Genomic DNA, 22,823 nt, shown 5'->3' on the forward strand with positions numbered 1-22,823 from the left:
CACATTAACCCTTTCACTGCCAGAGCTGTTTTTGCATTATTTTTGCACAAAAGAAGATTAGATAAAACCCCCAAACATATATTTTCTGAAAGCAGAGGCCCTGAAGAATAAAATGGTGGTAATTGTTAAGGTGTTCCTCGTACACAAATGTCACCTTCATATCCGGGTTTATTTTCTCCTTTCCCCCATTTTCTATGGTGTGATCTTTTCTACAATACTTTGTTATAATAATGTAACACGTTGTGTATTATATTGTACATAAATTATTACCGACTCCGCCTCCACATTCCAGACAAGTCCTTTTCCTGACCAACTGGATTTCTTCCTTTACCATTTTATTCATTTCTTTCTGCACTCTTGTTAAAAATAAAATTGTATTAAAAATATAATTGATGAAAAAATTGTGTGTGTCGTGCAATGATGACAGACTTCAGTATCCAGAAACGGCTGGTAGGTGACACTTCCATATACAGCCCAAGGAAGTGACAAGGAGCCCCTAGGAACCTTTGGAGGAACCCTGGCTGAGAAAGGCTGGACTAGGCAGTCATATATTATTATTATTATTATACAGGATTTATATAGTGCCAACAGTTTGCACAGGCTTTACAATGTTAGGGCAAACAGTGCAATTACCATACAATTCAATACAGGAGGAATCACGAGGTGCTTACAATCTAGGAGGGAGGGTCAAGTGATAAAAAAGGAAATAACTGTGGGGGATGGGCTGATGGAGAAAATAAAATTAAGAAAACCTAAATAGGCACTCTAAGATGATCCCCTAATTAACACATATACATAATAAAGGGATTTTGAATGGTGGGAGTGTATCGGTAAATGAACTAGAGAAACTGAGCTAAAATACCTGATTTCAACTCAACCACCTAAAGGAAAAGTTATATGAAGAATGTATATAACAATACTCACTGGGCTGTAAAGAAAAAATGTACTATAATGATTCAAGAAATATATATCACAAAACTGTGAAAATGTGCAAAGATTGTTGCATTAAAATGGTACCAAAATCCACGTCATACACACCTAAAAACACACACATCCAGCTCTTTCACTCCATATATCTGTATATGAGCCCCTATATATGTATATCAATGTATATATTAACATTCAGAAAGTAAAGTGCTGATGATGGTGATCCCATGTATGGTAAAGGAACTATGGGAGAAGAGCAGTTCAATTTTGATGAAGAACAAGCCTTTGACCATTCAATGGTAATGTTCTTATACGAAATAATAGGAACCTCATAGATGTTAGTACTTGAAAGTACCCAATAGAAAATCAAATGAGGAAGCATATATTTCTGGTAAGCTCGTACTGTTGAGTTTTCCACAGTGGTTTAGAAAGATATGAGCTAGTGTGGTCTAGAGGAGGATAGATGTTCACCAAAGACAGACATGCAAGCTAAATGAAGCATTTGATTTTTGATTCCAAAATGGACTGTGTGAAATAAACCTCCCTCACACATCCAGATAAACAGATGATTGAAACAGGACCCACAGGTCACAGAGTTAATGGCTATGTTTGTAGAAACAGGCATGTAGTAATATACTCATCTGTCCGGTAGATTCATAAAGAAATGGAACCATGGTCCTCATACAAACAATTGCATCTCCCAAAAGTCCATATTCCTTTACCAGCAGATCACTAATGGGGCCAGGAGTAGAGGTGGATGATGAGTACGCATGACCAGTTTTGCTGGGCACAGGCAGGCTGCTTCAGAGGCAAAGTAGTGAGTGGCTTCATCACCACATGTTATATACACTGTGTCTGCAAATTGTTTGAAAATGGCCACATAAACAAGCGTGATGGCGCGAAAACACGCAAGCGGCATGTGACGTCATCAGGGGGCTTACCGGGCCGGGCGCAACAAGGTGGGGGACGTGGCAAGGCCCTACCCAACAGGGGGAGAAAAAAGGAGATACTCTGCAGATAGGATGCAATCACATTTGCTTAATATATAAAATAAATAAACTGGAGTATAAATCATGTAGATATAACAGTACAAAATTAAATAATGGCGTAGAGACTCCTGATGTCAAGACAAAGATCTACACAATTTAGGGGGGAGGTTGTAGGTGTTGATAAGAATGGGATGGAGCAGGGCTGGAGGGGTCCTTCCCTGTGGTTGTCAAGTGTTGAGATGTGGGAGAACCCACAATTTCTCAGAGCTTTAATCCATTTTCCCAGAGGAGAAGCCCTCCAGGAAGGGACGGTAGCTCTCACAGTCAATTAGACCTGGGGGGGTGGTCGCTTGGAGGCGTTTGATCCAGCGCATTTCCCGCTGCAACAAGGTTTTATTCCAATCACCCCCACGTGTGGGGATGTGGATTCTGTCAAGGGCCATAAAGGTCACTTTTGGCATTTTGTGGTGGTGTGTATTTGTGACTAGGGATGATCGAACTTTTGAAAAGTTTGGTTCAACCAGAACACCCGAATTTCCCGAAAGTTCGGTTCGGATTTCAGAACCCCATTGAAATCAATGGGACCCGAACTTCTGGAATCATAAAACACCATTTTGAAGCCCTAAAACCCAATAAATGCTCCTAAAAAGTGCCTAGGGTTCTGGGGCATGCCCCAGGGACTATTAATCACACAAACATAAGTTCCTAAAAATTGTCATTTTTGAGAGAGAGACAATTATTGAAAAAATTAAAAAAAAAAAAAAAGATTTCTTTGGATTTAGTGTCTGGGGGGGGGGGGTCTAAAAAGTGTACATGTGAAGTTTCAGCTCTGTAACTTGTCCAGAACCAGAAAAAAATATTTTTTATTTGAATTAATATAGAACAGGGATATGGCTCCGCTATTTTCACACCTTGCCGGTTTTGTAGCAAACGTTTTTTGGGGTATTTTTTGAGGGTTATTGGAGGCAGGCATAACATCAGAACTTCTGTGTAGGGGTATATATACACACACACTTATATGTATATATACACATACACATATATCGGTGTGAAAGTAGCAGAACACTATACTTGCTCTAATGAAATAATTAATATGGCTTCTCTCCTATAACACCTATATATGTGTAAGTGTAAAAAAAACATATAAGTGTGTGTGTATATATACCCCTATACAGAAGTTCAGATGTTTTGCCTGCCTCCAAAGACCCCAAAAAAATGCCCAAAAAAAAAGCCTGCAATAACACACCTGGGCGTTTTTTTTTTTTTTTTAGCGCAGTAGTTTTTTTGGGCATTTTTTGGGGGTCTTTGGAGGCAGGCAAAACATCTGAACTTCTGTATAGGGGTATATATACACACACTTATATGTTTTTTTACACATATATAGGTGTTATAGGAGCTGAGCCATATGGGTGTTAATTATTTCATTAGCGCAAGCATAGTGTTCTGCTATTTTCACACCTATATGTGTATATGTATATATACATACATGAGTGTGTGTATATACAGCCCTATACAGAAGTTCAGATGTCATGCCTGACTCCAAACATGTCCTCAAAAAAGCCCTATAAACGCCTGCAGCAAAAAGCAGGCTGACAGGCGAGAAGCCATATCTCGTTTCTATAAGTGACCTAAGAGAAACAATCTTTTCTCTATAGCGGTCACCCTGACATGGAAGGGTTTTGTCACCCTTCCATAGCAGTCAGAGTCAGTTAACCCTACACTACACTACAGTCCCCTTACACTTAACACTTTCCCTACAGAAACTAGATTATTAAATCTAACTATAGTGGAAAATAGTACCCTAACTACACTAGATATCCCTTTCCTCACACTAATAATTGCTAAATGACACTTTGTAGCAGAAGTAACAGAACTGCTTCCACTCTCTTCCATGTCCCTGTATTACAATACTAGGAATTTGGCGGGCTATCTTATATACTGGGGGGCGTATTCACTAATGATTGGCCTCTGGACTCCCTAGTCACTCCAATCACATTCCTAGCATTCTCCTGCCCCCTCAATTGGCTTTTACTGATAGTTCTGGTCCAATCACGGGCTTTTAAAGCCCATTTCCTGTCCCATTGCATTTTGGTCGGTTCTGGTTGCCGAATTCCGAAAGTTTTCAGCAAAAAGTTCGGAATTCGGCCGAATTTCGAACAGTCAATGTTCGGGTCAAACCGATGGTCAACCCAAACCGTTCGATCATCCCTATTTGTGACATGACGTCCCAGGGGGAGATGGAAATTCACTATAGTCATGCTTTGCATGTGCTTGTTGACTCTATTGCCAAATTTCTGACGTGTTTTGCCCACGTAAAAGGCTCCACATTGGCATTCCATAAGGTATACGACTCCTTTTGTCTTGCAATTAGCGAAATGCATGGGTTTGAAAATTTCCCCATTGGGTAGCTTCTTCGTCGTGCATTTACATATTAGCTGGCACTGCAGGCAGTTCCCGCTTGGAAAGGTGCCTTTGTCTTTGCAAAGATCTTTGCTCTGGCATTCGTTAAATTCACTATGCACCAGGGAGTTATGCATGGAGCCAGCTTTTCTAAAAGTGATGGCCGGTCTCTCGGGTATAAGGTCTTTGATGAGGTCATCTTGAGTAAGGATGGACCAATTTTTTTCCAGAATCCTTTTCACTTGGTGGTGTTGATTAGTGAATCTTAGGATGACCCTGGTTGTTTCTTTGGTCTCATCATGTGTTTTTTGGGAGGTTTTTTAAAGAGTAAGTCTTGGCGGTCCAAGGTTCTGACGCGATTGAAAGCTCGCTTTAGACCGGATTTTGTGTAGCCTCTTTGGAGTAGGCCTACTGTCAGAACATCAGATTCTTTTTGGAGGTCCTCATATCTAGGGCTGTTGCGTTTGATGTGCAGGAATTGACTGTAGGGAATTGATTGTTTTAATGATGTTGGATGAAAACTCTCAGCATGTAGGATGGTGTTACCCACTGTTTCTTTCCTGTATAGTTTGGTATGCAGTTTACCTTGCAGATCATTTTCAATGCTTGTGTCTAAGAAGGTTACTTGGTTTGCGCTGTATGAGCTTGTGTTGTACAAATTGTAGTTGTTCTCATCCATCTTATTTAGACATTCAATGTCACTAATTTATGCATTTTTTCACTTTTTCACGTTTATAGAGTTTGGTGATTTTACCTTGAAAAAGGCAATTGTTTGAATGTATGCTGAAACGCATCAGAACCCAATGTTTCTACATCGGGAATCACCACACCTGCTCATAAGTAATATCCAACATATGGCATAGTCTATATTGTTGATTAATAATACCTATGTTACAAATTGCTTTTTTCTGTATATATTGTCATCTTTTTCATTTATTTTTTCAATAAATTGTATTTTATTTAAAACCTTACCTACACAATCCCACCATTCTTTGGCTTGAGGAACCAACCACTTTCTAATACACACGTATAGACCCCCTTGCTCAGAGCTTCTGGGCTCTGAGGAAGGGGGTCTGCCCTCGAAACACGTCAGCCTAGCCACAGCAGCTCCATGCGGTTCGTTGCATGCCATCCAGCATCACACAATGCTGGGCTACCTTGGAGACCTTGTTTTATTGATTTGTCGATATGTGTGTATTTTCACACCATTTTTGTAAGTATATTTTATGCTTTTTACTATTTTAATAAATGTTTTTAGTGGTAATGCACTAGGTTGGCCCCTCTTTTTGTTTTCTTTCTCCAGTCTGTATCGGATACTCTTGAGGTGGCAGCAAGACCTTCAGTCATACCTATCCAAATATGTTGGAAACTTTCCTCTTTCTTCCCATTATTGCACTTGAGCGCAGGAGAATTGAACTACATTTCTAGGATCATCACCCAAGCCCCTTTCGAGCCAATCTCGGGAGCTTCTTTAAAAAAACCTGACGCTTAAGACGGCCTTTCTGGTGGCGATTACGTCAGTCAGACGGGTTTGTGAACTCCAAGCCCTCTCCATATAGGAGCCGTTTCTCTCCGTCTTTCCAGACAAAATAGTACTCAAGACGAACCCACTGTTTCTTCCCAAAGTCTCTTCAGATTTTCATCGATTTCAGGAAGTCATGTTACCATCCTTTTGCCAAAATCCAGCTAACCAAGGGGAGGCAACACAACCCTGGATGTGAGAAGGTGTGCCCTGACCTGGAAGCCACCAAACAATTTAGAAAATTCCTGAATCTATTTGTGTTGTTTGGAGGGATCCATAGAGGGAAACCAGCTTCTAAAAACTCCTTCGCCAGATGGATTAAAAATGCAATAAAATCAGCTTACGACAGTCAAGAGCAAGCCAGCCCATCAAATATGAAGGCACATTCACATGCTCCATAGCCACATCTTGGGCAGAGAGAGCTGGGGCTTCGATTGAGCAAAACTGCCGGGCAGCTATCTGGTCCAGTGATTCCACTTTTGCGAAACACTACAGGATCGACTTGTTTTCCGCCCAAGATCTAACCTTTGGTCGAAAGGTCCTGCAGGCAGTAGTCCCACCCTAGGTATGAATCTTTGGGGTCTCATGTGACCATCCTGGAGGATGACTGGGGAAAGCTAGAGTTATTACCTGATAACTCCTTTTCCAGGAATCCTCCAAGACGGTAGACCCCCACCCTTATTGATGTAAGATACTAAGTCCATATATCAGCACGTTCGTGTTTGAAGACAAGGCAATCTTTGTACAACTTGTGAAAAATAATTAGTGCGCTACAATGTGTTGAGAGTTCATATAAATATAAACATATAAACATAAACAAATGCAATGTGCATACACCACGTGATAACAATGATGAGTGAAGATAAAAATTATGTTCGCTCAACACTGTGACCCACAAAAATCCAAAAGAAATTGTCCAAAACTCAAATATATTGTCCACCAAGTGCAATGCCAAATTTGCAAAAAAAAAAAAAGTAAAAATGTGCTGAGTCTACAGCCCGATGACACCGACTGTTCAATGTTTCTGCTGCACAAACTCAGTCTCCAACAGGTGATGATGTGAAAACGAAAGATGAACTGGTGATGAAGTGATGTAACAAATTGGTGACAGTTTCCCACCACCTGCTAAATGTGCTTCTTACCAGATAAAGATTATAAAGGGCATATATAAGTGATCGCTACCCAGAAACTTCTGATGACACCTCCAAACAGCTTAAGGTGAATCAATATCCCTTCACCAAAATTTCAGACGGCTCCTTACCAGATGTAAAGAGTTGAAGAGCATAACACAATGACCCTTGTCTTCCTGAACTGGAATGATGGGAAGTTTCTCCTGGCACTTGTCATCGATTTACCATCCACAGCATTTCCCCATGTGAAAGAAAAGCAAGGAAGGCCACAGATAGTGCATTATCCCCAGAATAAAATTTATTAAAATGGAAATACACTTACAAAAATCTGTTGTTAATGATGCCTGTAACGATCGATACCGCGGATTGTCTGCAGCACACAAGTGTGTAGAGTGGCGGCGTGACTCCTCCTACTTCTGACGCGGCGTTTCTCCTCAATAGGCTTCCACGGAGACAGGAGGGAAGTCAGCGCCATCACTCATGCCCTTTTACATGTGAATGCAAGTTTACTTCCGGTGTCATTCGCATTACAAACAGGAAGTATACCGTGGATTGTGGCCGCAATGAATTAGAATAATTCCTCATAGAGAATCTCTTACTTCTATATATTTTGTGGACCTATATGTAAATCTTAGTACTCTTCTTATTCTAAGCTGTTTAGCATGTTTTATCCACATCTCTCATGCGACCTTTGCACCGGAAGCAAAATTACCTTACACATCCAAAACTTAACCCTGTCATGGTTTTCCACAGGATTTGAAATGTGACCAATATGCAGGGATAGCATTTAAAATAAGTGATCCCCTTTTAAAATCTAAGGATTTAAATAACATATTAAAATCGAATACATTTACATTATAAATATATTAAAATATTAAAACTTTATTAAAATGATATAAAAACAATAAACATGAGGAGGTTGATACAGAGAGACCATGATATCCCATTTTGAAGGTCATGCATTAAAAGGTTAAACAACCCAACCCCCATCAACGCACCTGATTAGGAGGTGCTGATGGGTAGGGAAATGCATGATACTTCCACTGGGGACACTGATCTCCCCCCAACCCCATCATATAAATATATAAGTCAAGATATTGAGAGTAGATTTGTGATAGAGAGGAAGAGGAAAAAGATTGTGTATATCTACTCAACTGTTGTTAATATATGAGTTTATATCCCACTCAACATTATGACCTAGAGGTCTAAAGCATTTCATTTCATAAATCCAGTAGACTTCTCTTCTGGAAATGGACCTTTTTAGGTTACTTCCACGCCAGTGGGGATTGTATTTTTCCATCACTGTAATGGTCATATCTCGTGGATCTTTGTTATGGCAGGATGCATAATGCTTAGATACGCTGTGTCCTGGAAAACCTTTATATATGTTAGTCAAATGTTCACCAATTCGAATACTGGCAGTCCTGATGGTTCTGCCAATATATTGCTTCCCACAACTACATGTAAATAAATAGATTACCCCCTTTGTATGACAGGAAATAAAATCTTTTATTGGGTACTCCTTTTCTGTAGTTGTGGATTTGAATTTATTGGTTCTGACCGTTTTTGCTTCTTTGCAAATCCTGCAATTTTTGCAAGGAAAAAATCCTTTCATGTTAGGAAACATGTTGGGTTGTATGGGTTTTTCTACGGGGTTTTTTGCGATCATGTCTCTCAGGTTATTGGACTTACGGAATATCATCTTTGGTTGTCCAGGTAGACTTGATCCCAAAATTTTGTCACCCTGCAGTATTCCCCAATGTTTTTTAAAAAGGTGATTCAACCATTTGTAGTGGCTGGAAACTTTGGTAATGAAAGCATATTCATATCCCATTTCTTTCTTCTTCAGATTGGATGCGCCGATCTCCTTCGGTGTAATAAGTTCAGCTTGTTTACATTTACCGACAAGCTTGATTTCATCATCCAAACTTGTCGAATCATATCCTTTCTCTATGAATCTACCTTTTAATATTTGGGCTTGTGTTTGAAAGTCAGCATCCTCAGTGCAGTTTCTTCTAATTCTTTGAAACTGGCTTTTGGGCACTGCTTTAAGCCAAGATGGATGATGACAACTATCTGTTGATATGAATCCATTTTTATCTGTTGGCTTAAAGTGGGTCTTTGTTATGAATCCCAAGCCTCTTCTGCTTATGACCAAGTCTAGGTAGTTAATGGAAGAATTGCTGAACTGATAGGTGAATCTGATCCCCCAGTCGTTGCAATTAAGGTTGTTTATAAAATGATGTAAGGATTCTTCATTCCCTTTCCAAATGAACAAGGCGTCGTCTATATAGCGACGCCATAGAATTAGTTCTTTGGCTCTGTTGGAGAAAATGTTATTATCCTCCCACAGGGCCATAAACAGATTCGCCAAGCTCGGAGCGAACTTGGCTCCCATTGCAACTCCAGTTTTCTGAAGATAAAAGGTGTTTCCAAAGAAAAAATAATTATGTTCCATACCAAAAGTCAGGAGCTCCAAAATGAATTTCTTCTGTTTTAGCGGGATATTGTAATCCTGATCCAAAAATGTGCTCAAGGCTTCATATCCTAAGTGATGCGGGATCACTGTATATAGGGAAGTAACGTCGGCTGTCACTAAAAGGATGTTCCCTTCCACCTCTAGTTGTGTCATCTCCCTAATGCTTTGGGTGGTATCCTTCAAAAATGCAGGAGTTTCCTGAACTAGCGGTTGCAGAAAAAAATCTACATACTTCCCTATTCTAGCTGTAACTGAATCTATCCCACTTATAATGGGTCTCCCGGGAGGTTTGTTCTGATATTTATGTACTTTAGGGAGATAGTACATGGTCAGAATTCTGGGTGCCAATGGAACCAAATACTCTTTTTCTTTTTCATTCAGAATTCCTGCCTTGAAGCCTTCATTGACAACTCTTCTCAATTTCACTTTGAAATTGGATGTGGGGTCTTTTTTAAGTATTTGGTATGTGTTCTGATCCGATAATAGATGTTCCATTTCGGTCAGATAATCATCTCTATTCAGTAACACAATTCCTCCCCCCTTGTCTGCTGGTCTTACAACAAGATTCTTATTGTCACATATGGCCTTCACTCCCTTCATAAGATCCCATTGTGGTTTTGGGTGGATTTCTTTTTCTTCCAGCTCTTTTAATATAACGTCTCTGAAGACTATGACGTTGTTGTTATTTGCCTGTGCAGGATTAAACGTTGAAGCATTTCTTAGATTGGTTGGTATGTACGACTTTTGTTCATAGGATACATAGTTCCTTTCATTGGCTTTTGCCAAAAAATGTCGTTTAACATTCATCTTCCTTATAAATTTGTGCACATCTATGAATGTTTCAAATTTATTTAGGGGTCTTCTAGGAGCATATTTCAAGCCTTTATTCAATGTGTGCTTTTCTGATTCTGTAAGGGTTATTCCGCTGAGGTTGAAAATGCCGGGCGTTTTTACTTCTTCTTTTTTCCGGGTTGAACCTCCCCTGCAGCCCCTTGTTGTTTTTTTCTTTTGCCTTTGACTGTACCTCGGCCTAAAAAACCCCCTCGGTTTAGCACTAATTGGTGTTCTTAATGATTGTACCTGATGATCTTCTCTATCTGATTCATCAAATTCCAGTGCTTCATATCTATTTTGGTTGTGATATTGTGAATATCTAGGGGAGTAGGGTGAATCATGGTAATTACCCATGTAATCTACTCTTTCTCTTCTTGGAGATCTGGATCTCGAACGTCTACGATTCCTCTCCAGAGAGTATCCTCTACTGTCCCGCCTAGATCTTGGGTGTTCATAACCCCATGAATCTGTTATTTTCAGTTTTTCTTCTGTTCTGTTTTTTCCTTTTTTAGGGGGACCTCCCTGTTCTTTTAAAGGTTTAAACTTGACAGTGTTATTAGATGGACCCTTTGATGTAGAAGGTCCTTGATTATGAACCCTTTCTTGCACCCCTGAATTTCTTCTGGGTCCATCTTTGGGTTCTCTAAAACCTATTTGTGACGTAGCTGCTGGAATTTCTTCCTCCATTTCTGTTTGCACTTCTGCAGTGGGTCCCTGATTTTCTTCCAAATGTAACTGCCACTTGAAGACTTTGGCTGATTTGTAGTCTTCCAAGTCTCTGAAATACTTTTTCCTCTTCTTTTTCTTTTGATCTTCCTCCTCTATTGCTAGTATCTCTCTCAATTCCTGAATATATATTGTGTATGCCTCCTCCTGCATACACGGTGCTAGTTTTTCTTTAATCTCCAGGATTTCTTTATTGAGTCTTATAACTTTTTTCCTTTTTCTCTCTAGAAATTAAGGAGACTCATTCCTGCCCCATTAAAGAATTGGAACCACTCTAATAGTTCTTTGTCCCCTTGATCTGGATTAAGGTTCCACCTTAAACTCCTGGGGATCATTTTTTCTTGCACATATTTCTCGAGAAAGACAATATCCCAGGCTGCGTGAAGTTCTGCAACCATAACATTCTTCAATCTCATAAATATGCCTCTAATGGCGCTTTTCCACTGCATGGAACCGTACCGGTTCGGCACGCTTTTGTGCTTTTCCACTGCGGTACCGCATGGTATAGGGTCGGAACGGTTCGGTATGGTACGGTATAGGTTTGCTTTTCCACTGCATGGAACTGAACGGTACGGTATGGTATGGCTCTTAAAAAACAGTACCTACTCGATTGTGGTTCCAACAGGTACCAAACTGGTACCATATCCTACAATCCTTTGCATGCAGTCACTACTAGCCACTGATTGGTCAGAGAATCACACCCACCCCGTTGTTATCCCACCCACTTAACTTTAGTACTACTTTAGTGGAAAAGCAAACCTATACCGTACCGTACCGAACCGTTCCGACACTATACCATGCGGTACCGCAGTGGAAAAGCAAACCGGGCCAAGCAGGGCCAAGTAGAGCCGAGCCGGTACTAGCCGGTACTTGCAGTGGAAAAGTGCCATAAGATCAGTAGAATCAGAGTTTGTAGTTTAAAAAAAATTTCATCTACTGCGATTTTCCTTGAGCTGTGGTACTCAAAGATATCCATTATATCTTGCTGCACTTCGAATAAATAGTAAGAATGAAAATAGAAAAAAGTGCGCTGATATTAAAATTGTGCTGCTACCAAGATCCAATGTGTGGAAATAAATGTTTGTGAAAAATAATTAGTGCGCTACAATGTGTTGAGAGTTCATATAAATATAAACATATAAACATAAACAAATGCAATGCGCATACACCACGTGATAACAATGATGAGTGAAGATAAAAATTATGTTCGCTCAACACTGTGACCCACAAAAATCCAAAAGAAATTGTCCAAAACTCAAATATATTGTCCACCAAGTGCAATGCCAAATTTGCAAAAAAAAAAAAAAAAAAGTAAAAATGTGCTGAGTCTACAGCCCGATGACACCGACTGCAGGTGGTGGGAAACTGTCACCAAATCGTTACATCACTTCATCACCATTTTATATGTTTATATTTATATGAACTCTCAACACATTGTAGCGCACTTTGTATATAGGAGCAAAGTAAGGCGCTCACCGATCCTTCAATAAAACTCCGCTCACCCGGCGCCAAAAAATATTTCCTGAACACTAAATAAGGTAAGCTGCTGCTATAAATTCATACATGTATATAGGTGCATCAAGATTCAAAAGCCCAACGCTACAGATTCATTCACGCACGCATTGTAGCGCACTAATTATTTTTCACAAACATTTATTTCCACACATTTGATCTTGGTAGCAGCACAATTTTAATATCAGCGCACTTTTTTCTATTTTCCTCTTTGTACAACTGAGGAGACAGCCTAGGGCGGCCTGTTTTAAACTTGTGTGCTTGTGTTTCCTGCAAGACTCAGACAGGAAGTAGCACGAGACTCATTCAGTGTGTGTGTCTCGTGCTACTTCCTGTCTGAGTCTTGCAGAGAGCTGAGAGCAGCACGGAGGGTCAGGACTGTCACCTACAGAGTGGGGGGACGGGAGAGCTTCCAGTGCTGCAGTATCACGCTATTGGAATTCCTTTCTTCCCTTATATATGGCTTAATACCCGCTGAGAGAGCTTAGGGGATCCATACTGGCTACCATCCCGGTTCAAAGGATCTTTGCCCGGATTACATACCGGACCCTGCCTGTGAGACCCTTACACCATAAGGTCTGGGGGTCCACGCTGTCCGGTAAGTGGAATCACTTTTGGGGAGAGGAATCATCCACTATAGCATCGCACCACTGTGGCATGTGTTTTGTTTTCCAGCACTTGAGCACTTTATTTGGCTGTTTCTTCATAGAACTTTCACTGGCTACTTGCTACACCATTTTTACGGACTACAGTAATCCCCCGCTACATCGCGGTTCAGTTTTTGCGGTCCCGGTAATTCGCGGTTTTTTTTGTAATGTTATTTTACTATATAAATCATTAAAAATGAAATATTTTTGTGTTTTCCATAGCTCTTGCTATGTCTCTAAGTATCTTTTATGTGTTTAAATGAGTTTCTATTGTTTTAAAAGTGTGTTTAAAGACCTTAAAATGCTTCTACACGTACAGTGACAGTAAAAAAAACATGCCTACAATGCATTTTAATAGGGTTTTTCTATTTCGCGGAATTTCACTTTTCGCGGCTGGGTCCGGAACGTAACCCCCGCAATGGAGGGGGGTTTACTGTATTTTTATTAATATTCTGGACTATTGGTTTATTCATTTATATTTATATATTTATTTATTGGAATTGATTGTTCACCTATTGGGATTTTTTATCACATCACCAGAGGATATTTTAGAGTACTTATGTTCAATTCATTTAATTTTTGATTCATTACTTAATTATTTGACACATTGACCATCCCACGAGGGTGGTTACACCATTTTTGTGCTGTTTCTCACTTGTACTACCAATGGTTGGTTTAACCACTTAAGCTCTGGAAGGTTTTACCCCCTTCATGACCAGAGCATTTTTTTTTTTGCTATTCAGCACTGCGCTACTTTAACTGGTAATTGCGCGGTCATGCAACACTGTAGAAAAATTACATTTATATCATTTTTTTCACACAAATAAAGCTTTTTTGTGGTCTTCGATCACAACTGGGTTTTTTATTTTTTATTATATAAACAGACATTTTGAAAAAAAAAAAAAAAAAACAATATTTCTATTATAAAATATATCCAATAAATAAAAAAAAATAATAAAAAAAAATTCTGAATACGTTTAAGTTAAGAAGTATTCCATTACATGTCTTTGGTAAAAAATAAATCCCAATAAGTGTATATTAATTGGTTTGAGTAAACGTTATAGAGTCCACAAACTATGGTATATGGTGGAATTTACACAGCTATGACATTATACTGGTAATGGTGGTGATCAGCAACTTAGAGTGGGACAGTGATAGTGTGGCGAACAATCTGCTGATGTTGGCTGGGAGGAGCATTAACTGACACTGATATCACCAGTGACACCAATACAGAGATCAGTGATAATACTATACACGGTCACTGTACTAATGACACTGACTGGGGACTGACACTGATATCACAAGTGACACCAATACAGAGATCAGTGATAATACTATACACGGTCACTGTACTAATGACACTGACTGGGGACTGACACTGACATCACCAGTGACACCAATACAGAGATCAGTGATAATACTATACACGGTCACTGTACTAATGACACTGACTGGGAACTGACACTGACATCACCAGTGACACCAATACAGAGATCAGTGATAATACTATACACTGTCACTGTACTAATGACACTGACTGGGGACTGACACTGAAATCACCAGTGACACCAATACAGAGATCAGTGATAATACTATACACTAGCACTGTACTAATAACACCGGCTGGGAAGGGGTTAATATCTAGGGACAATCAAAGGGTTGACTTGTGCCTAACAATGTGTAGTGTGTGTAATCTGCGCTGCTTTAACTGACCTCCCTTGTTTTTTTCCCCGCTTTACAGAAAATTCATTGGACGAATATGACAAACATTCATTTAGCTGTTAAAAATTCTGTCTGTATTTTATTTAACACAGTGATTTCTTATGATCGCCAGCTACATCTAGTGGCCATATTATGGTATTTTTCCTGAAATACCTCCATCAGTAAAAATACAGTAGTGCAATAAAGCATTATGGCCACTAGATGGAACCAACGATCACATGAGATAAAATTTTGCCAAAACTTGTCACAGCTGGGCAAATGTTGGTCACACTCATTTAACTATTTTTGTATTTTTAAATAGACCTCTAAGGCCCCATGCACACAGGGCATTTTTAAAGCTGCTGTTAGGAGTGTCAGGTGTTTTTTTTTTTTTTTTTGCAGCTTGAAAACGCCCCTCCATGTTATTCTATGGCCTCATGCACACACAGACGTTTTTGAGCTGTAAGTGGCCTTAGGCGTTTTTAAGCTGCTAGAAGAACCCACGGCCTGCGTGTTCTGAGGACCAGCGTTACAGCTGCAAAAACACCTGACGCTGCTAAAGGCTGAATAACGTTGCTCAACATTGCTTGTACAGTGTTAGGCCACATTTTTTTCATGTTCAAATCAATGGTTCCCTATGGGAGCCTATTTATTTGAATGGAAGGTGCATCGCAAGTCGGATCATTCAGATGACGTCACAGATGATGTCATCTGTTACATGAGGGGGCGGGGTCACCTGATGACATCACCGGGCGGCCACGTCCACAATGGCTATATAACAAGCTGCAGAGACCGGAGACTGGCATAATCACCGGAGACATTGTCTGAGGAGGACCAGAGAAAGAAGAAGAGCGGACAGCAAAAGAGCAGAAGAGCGGAGGGAGAAGAGCAGAGCGGAGAAGACCGGATGAAGATTTTTAATAAACTTTCCAAAATGTCTCCTGTCGTTATTTACATACACTGCCATTTATTGGGTGAATGGGTGTACCCCATACCCATTCACATAGGGAGGGGGTCCGGGATCTTGGGGCCCCCCCTTGTTAAAGGGGGCTTCCAGATACCGAGAAGCCCCCTGCCCGCAGACCCCCACAACCACCGGCCAGGGTTGTGGGGATGAGGCCCTTGTCCTCATAAACATGGGGGCAAGGTGCTTTGGGGTGGAAGGTGCAGAGCTCCCCTGCCCCAAAGCACCAACACCCCCCATGTATAGGGCATGTGGCCTGGTATGGTCCAGGGGGAGTGGGGCCGTTAGCTCATCCCCTCCCCCTTCCTGCCCTACCCGGGCTGCATGCTCGGATAAAGGTCTGGTATGGATTTGGGTTGGAACCCCACGCAGTTTTTTTTCTGGCATGGGGCTCACCTCTAAATCCACACCAGACTCAAAGGACCTGGTTTGGAACCTGCGGGGGGGAGCGTTTTTTTTTTTTTTCACTTTGGCGTGGAGTTCCCCCTCAAGATTCTCAGACCGCAAGACGCACCGCAAGTCGGATCATCCTGATCCGACTTGCGATGCACCCTCCATTCAAATCAATAGGCTCCCATAGAAACCATTAATGAAGGCAGAAAAAATGCTGCTAAAAGCGACGTGGCCAAACGTGCAAAAACGCCAATGGAAAAAGCTACTGAAAGCACGTTTTTACAGCTGCTTTTTCCCGGCGTCAGAACTAGCTTTTTTTTCTAACGCCCCGTGTGCATGAGGCCTTAATGTTTCTGAAAGCTCACACCACAAAATGTACTCAGCTAATGAAAGGTAATGACTCTGTGACAGACCTAACCAGGACAGAGGCTTTTGGAGAGGACTGGGAGCGAGCCTCTTACCCAGTGACTATGGGCCCTGGCATTTAAGGGAACACTACTCTTTGGGAGGTGTATGCCTGGGGGATCCGTGGAGTGGTCTTGTTTCTGATTCAAGTTTATGTCTCCCCAAAACACACTGACTCTGGGAACTGGAGGTTCCATATCCATATTTGTGGCCTCTATGCCTCAAACCAGCAATGACTGTAGAGGTTATGTAATCAGCTGAAACCACTGGGGCCTCCTGCTATAACGTGTTTATGTTAAGTAGATCTCTCCCATTGTTCTATTGTCTCAGTCTGTCTGCTAGTATTGTCCCCTCCACCTAGGCTGGTTTAAGTGACCAGTTAATTAGCTCATGTTAAGTTATGACTGTAAGTTATCAGTTGCTAGAGGGGGAGTAGCGCAGTTTATGTTGGCTGTTCCTTAGTTATGTTAATTATATTCTTGTTTACAGTTTGTATTGTTAGGGTAATATGATCAGGAGAGGATGTCCTCCTGTACGGTATGACGTATGTGTCTGAGCTTCAATAAACAGTCCTTCCTTTGGATTTTACCTCATATCTTGTCTGTGTACGATGTTTGGGGTAAAAGGGGCTGGTATTAGCTCTCAGTCTGCTCGGAACGGTTTGGCAGAAGGAAGCACCTAGTCGGGGTGCCAAGCGGTTCCGTCACAGACTCCATTTTTATTTTTCTACTGCTATCAATGGCCAACACAGTACATCATCCATGTCTTTGGTGATCTCTGATCTCCTTATGAAGTGTTTCTTACATGATGAAGATCAGCCATGGAGTATATCTGAGGTGTATATCAGGATGTGCTTGAGAGCTGTGATGTCCATCAACATTGATATAGAAGACATTTCCCACACTCAAGGCACTCAATACACTCAATACACCTCGAGGGTTGTGTGGGACCCCTGATGTACAGGAAGACAGAACTTCAGTGAGGAACAATTCCCTCACTTGGGACAGGAAAACAGCTTCTCTGCTGTGTGAGATCTCTGATGTTGGTAAAGATTGAACTTATCTGAAAAACATTTCCCACACTCAGGACAGGAATATGGCTTTTTGCCCATGTGAAACCTCTGATGTGTAACGAGGTATGATTTTCATACAAAACATTTCCCACACTCTGAACAGGAAAACAGCTTCAGCCCCGTGTGCAGTTGCTGATGTGTCTGAAGATGGGACTTCTGTGAAAAGCATTTCCCACACTCAGGACAGTTATATAGCTTCTCCCCCGTGTGACATCTCTGATTACATAGGTAGTGAGGTTGAAAAAAAGACATCAGTCCATCCAGTTCAACCTATGATGTGTTGTCTGTGTGTTTGCTGCTAACCGTACATTGTATACCCCTGAATGTTGTGGTCTTTAAGGTGCCCATCTAAAAGTTTTTTGAAACTATCGATGCTCCCCGCTGATACCTCTGCTTGTGGAAGAGAATTCCACATCCTTACCGCTCTGACATTAATGAACCCCTTACACAGTTTAAGGTTAAACCATTTTTCCTCTAGTTTTAGTGAGTGCCCACGTGTCTTATTGTATTCCCTTTCTCTGAATAGTTTGTTCCCTATGCTATGGTCACCAGTACAGTAATTGTACATTGATATCATATCCCCCCTCAAGCGTCTCTTCTCCAGAGAGAATAAGTTCAATGCTTGTAGTCTTTCCTCATAGCTGATGTCCTCCATTCCCCTAATTATTTTTGTTGCCCTTCTCTGGACTCTCTCCAGTTCCAGCACATCCTTTCTGAGGACCGGTGCCCAGAACTGGACAGCATACTCCAGATGTGGCTGGACCAGAGTCTTGTAGAGTGGGAGAATAATCTCTTTATTTTTGGAGTGAATCCCCTTTTTTATACATGCCAGTATTATGTTGGCTTTGCTTGCATGCCATTGCCAAGCCTGTTGTCCACTAGGACCCCCAGGTCCTTTTCCATCATAGGTTCACCCAGAGGATCACCACCTAGCGAGTAGCTTGCGTTCGTGTTTCTGATGCCCAAGTGCATTACCTTACATTTTTCAACATTAAACCTCATCTGCCATGTAGTTGCCCACCCCATTATTTTGTTCAGGTCTGCTTGTAAGGTTACCACGTCCTGCATAGAAGATATTGGCCTGCTAAGTTTAGTATCATCCGCAAATACAGAGATTGTGCTGTTTATCCCATCCTCTAGGTCATTTATGAATAAATTAAACAGGATTGGTCCCAGGACAAATCCCTGGGGGGATCTCACTTTCCAGACCCGCCCTATCCGAATACTCCCCATTTATCACCACCCTCTGGACTCTCCCCTGGAGCCAGTTCTCTATCCAAGTACTCACCCTATGGTACCTTAGTTTGTATAGTAAGCTTTTGTGGGGGACTGTGTCAAATGCCTTTGCAAAGTTCAGACAAACCACGTTCACAGGCTTTCCTTTATCTAGATGGCAGCTCACTTCTTCATAGAAGGTTATTAGATTGGTCTGGCAAGAACTAATTTTCATGAATCCATGCTGATTACTACTACTAATACCGTTTTTATTACTTAAGTCTTGTATGTGGTCCCTTAACATCCTCTCCAAAATCTTGCAGACTACTGATGTTAGGCTAATCGGCCTATAGTTCCCCAGGATATATCTCTGCCCTTTTTTAAATAATGGTACCACGTTGGAGTTTTTCCATTCAGCCGGTAGCATACCCGTCTGTAGGCTATCCATAAATATCAAGAACAATGGTCTGGCTGATAAATACCAAAGTCTATTTTTGATGGAAAACATTTCTCAGACTCAGAACTGGAATATGTATTTGTATCTATGTAAGACTTCTGATGTCTGGCAAGACTGGACTTCTGTGAAAAATATTTCCCATACTCAGAACAGGGAAGTGGCTCCTGCCCTGTGTGATCTCTGATGTCTGGAAAGATTGGACTTGTCTGAAAAACATTTCCTGCACTCAGGACAGGAATATGGCTTCTCCCCTGTGTGAGATCTCTGATGTCTGGAAAGTTCAAACGTCTGTGAAAAACATTTCCCACACTCAGAACAGGAATATGGCTTCTCCCCTGTGTGAGATCTCTGATGTCTGGAAAGATCAGACTTCTGTGAACAACATTTGCCACACTCTGAACAGGAAAATGGCTTCTCCCTCGTATGAAACCTCTGATGTCTAACAAGGTTTGATTTCCCTGCAAAACATTTCCCACACTCTGAACAGGAAAATGGCTTCAGCCCCGTGTGCAGTCGCTGATGTGTGTGAAGATGGGACTTATCTGAAAAGCATTTCCCACACTCAGGACAAGAATAAAGCTTCTCCCCTGTGTGAGTTCTTTGATGATTGCAAAGATGAGACTTCTGTGAAAAACATTTCCCACACTCAGGACAGGAATATGGCTTTTCCCCCGTGTGAGATCTCTGATGTCTGGAAAGATTAGACTTCTTTGAAAAACATTTCCCACACTCAGGACAGTTATATGGCTTCTCCCCTGTACAAGATATTTTGTGTACAGCAAGATTGCATTTAAAATGCAAACACTTCCCGCACTCAGTACAGGAAAACCTCTTATCTGTTGGAAGGATGGCACTGTCCCTCACAGTCTGAGGTTCCTCAGGATAAGAGGAATATGATGGTCCGGCACCGTCCCTCACAGTCTGAGGTTCCTCAGGAGAAGAGCAATACGATGATCTGACACTGTCCCTCACAGTCTGAGGTTCCTCAGGAGAAGAGGAATATGATGGTCCGGCACTGTCCCTCACAGTCTGAGGTTCCTCAGGATAAGAGGAATACGATGGTCCGGCACTGTCCCTCATAGTCTGAGGTTCCTCAGGATAAGAGGAATACGATGATCCGACACTGTCCCTTACAGTCTGAGGTTCCTCAGGAGAAGAGCAATACGATGATCCGACACTGTCCCTCACAGTCTGAGGTTCCTCAGGATAAGAGGAATACGATGGTCCATCTACACTGTGTGGTGCCGGATGGACATTTGAGGTAGCCATGTTTTCTCCTGGACTATACTGTTTGATGTCCTCATCTTCTACTTTACAGTCTGGAGACAAAGTGAGACAATCCTCTGAGGTTTTCCTCATCTCCCGTCCATGTACTAAAATAAAATTACAAAGATCATTACTAGACATCAGCACATTGGTTCCCCTAAACCAGGACTCCGCCCACATCAAGCAGCTTTGTCTGAGGATCTTACAATTTGCCCCTCAAGGTAACTAGTAAACGGGTCCTCTGATCTCTTACCAGTTCATTTCTTTATTCATGGACCTAGTCAGAGAGAGAGAGAGGAAACAACGAGAACTGTGTTTTATAGGGGTGACAGTGATTAGGGGATTATAGGACGAGTGTCCCCTCCCCCTCTATCACTCATTGCCATCTTTCCAACACAAGAAGTCCTGCACTTCCTTATTTAGTCCATGATTTAGTCATGAATAACAGCGGAGGTCAGAGAGTGAGGATTGGGGAAGACCAACCAAGATGAAGACTGGACTGATCCTAAATACCACCATCATTGAGTTACTAACTCCTCCCTAAATATCACTTTCTGTTTAAGGTTCCAAAGTTGGAGGATGTTATCACATTATTATCAACATGTAAAAGTCTGTGCTCCAATCAAATCATCAAATATAAAATGTCCAGCTCATAGAAAATGGGTGCAAAAGAAGTAAAGCCTCTGTAATGTACAACTTGTTATATAGGATACAAAAGTTAGGTCTATACAGTATCAGAATTATGTACAACATAGAGTATATAGTGCAGGGGTCAGGAGTATGTAATGTACAACAGAGTATATAGTGCAGGGGTCAGGAGTATGTAATGTACAACATAGAGTATATAGTGCCGGGGTCAGGAGCATATAATGTACAACATAGAGTATATAGTGCCGCGTCAGGAGTATGTAATGTACAACATAGAGTATATAGTGCCGGGTCAGGAGTATGTAATGTACAATATAAATTATATAGTGTAAAGTTCAGGACTAGAGATAGGCTGGACGGAGTTGAACATAAGTTCGACTTTAACACCAGGTGTTTGTGTGTTCGCTGAACCCACTAACACCTGGGGCGCTCTGTGACAAGTTCGCCCGCCGATAAGTGCATGATTGCAGTGCATTAAGTGCTTGTGATTGGCCAAAGCATGAACCTGACCTGTATGCTTTGGAAAATCACAGCACAATGTCCTGTCAGAGTCTTTATTGGCCAAAGGCAGGGTGCCTTTAGCCAATCATGGCTCAGGTGCTAAGTCCACGCCCCACACTATAGAAGGCTGCTGCTTACATGGCATCTGTGTATAGAGTGAGATAATAGAGGTTAGGCAGGTAGTTAGTGGATAGTGTGTTGAGTTAGTTTAGTGCGGTCAGTGTAGTGTTCAGGTTATAAACCATGTTTAAAATGTATGGATATGTTGTATTCCTTGGTCCCCTTTCAGTGCTCCCCAAGTTTTGGGTCCCTGTCACTTATAGTTCGTGAGCAGTGCCATGCCAAGCTGACCAATATTTCCCATAGATGCCAATGTTGAAGATGGGGAGCAGTGCCATGCCAAGCTGATCAATATTTCCCATAGGCGCCAATGAGCACTGAATGCTGAAAATTGGTCTAGGCAGGAAGGGGGTGAAAGTGTCCTCTATTTACGTGGTTAATGGGAACCCTAAGACAGAATTAAAAAGAAATGGCATGGGGTCCCTCCCAAAATCTACACCAGGCCCTTGGGGTCTGGTACAGATTTTAAGGGAAACTCCACGCCAATATGAAAAAAAACAAAACACTTATCCGAGTGGGCAGCCTAATCCATACCAGACACTTATCCCAGTGGACAGCCTGGCAGGCCAGGATGGGGGGGGGACGAGTGAGCGCCTCCCTTCCTGAACCTTACCAGGCCACTTGCCCTCAACATGGGGAGGGTGCTTTGGGGTGCCACCCAAAGCACCTTGTCCCCATGTTGATGGGGACAAGGGCCTCTTCCTGACAACCCTGAGCTGTGGTTGTGGGGGTCTGCAGGTGGGGGGGGCTTATCGGAATCTGAAAGACCCCGTTAACTAGGGGGCCCCCAGATCCCACCCCCCCTCCCTATGTGAATGGGTATCGAGTACATCGTACCCCTACCGATTCAGGAAAAATATTGTACAAAATAATAAACACAAAAGACAGTTTTTGAAAAGTCCTTTATTCAAAAAA

At 41.6% G+C, this 22,823-nt stretch overlaps 3 protein-coding genes across 3 annotated transcripts in view; 1 reads left to right on the forward strand and 2 right to left on the reverse strand.

The window, feature by feature from the left end:
- LOC309550279 (uncharacterized protein) overlaps window positions 1–22,823 on the forward strand; it is a gene marked incomplete at both ends in the record, with an annotated part of 314,622 nt that overhangs the window by 250,095 nt on the left and 41,704 nt on the right.
- LOC309549955 (gastrula zinc finger protein XlCGF66.1-like) overlaps window positions 1–22,823 on the reverse strand; it is a gene marked incomplete at its 3' end in the record, with an annotated part of 263,031 nt that overhangs the window by 97,134 nt on the left and 143,074 nt on the right. The gene's annotated exons all lie outside the window — the stretch shown is intronic.
- On the reverse strand, window positions 19,518–21,933 carry LOC309549956 (uncharacterized protein; the record flags this gene model as incomplete). The annotated part of the gene is made up of 2 exons (XM_082250436.1): window positions 19,518–20,128; window positions 21,927–21,933. The coding sequence occupies 2 exons, from the start codon at window positions 21,931–21,933 to the stop codon at window positions 19,518–19,520; spliced, it is 618 nt and encodes a 205-aa protein (XP_082106562.1).

The sequence above is a fragment of the Pelophylax lessonae genome (assembly GCF_965119305.1).
Source record: "Pelophylax lessonae genome assembly, chromosome: 3".
Classification (NCBI taxonomy): Eukaryota; Metazoa; Chordata; class Amphibia; order Anura; family Ranidae; genus Pelophylax; species Pelophylax lessonae.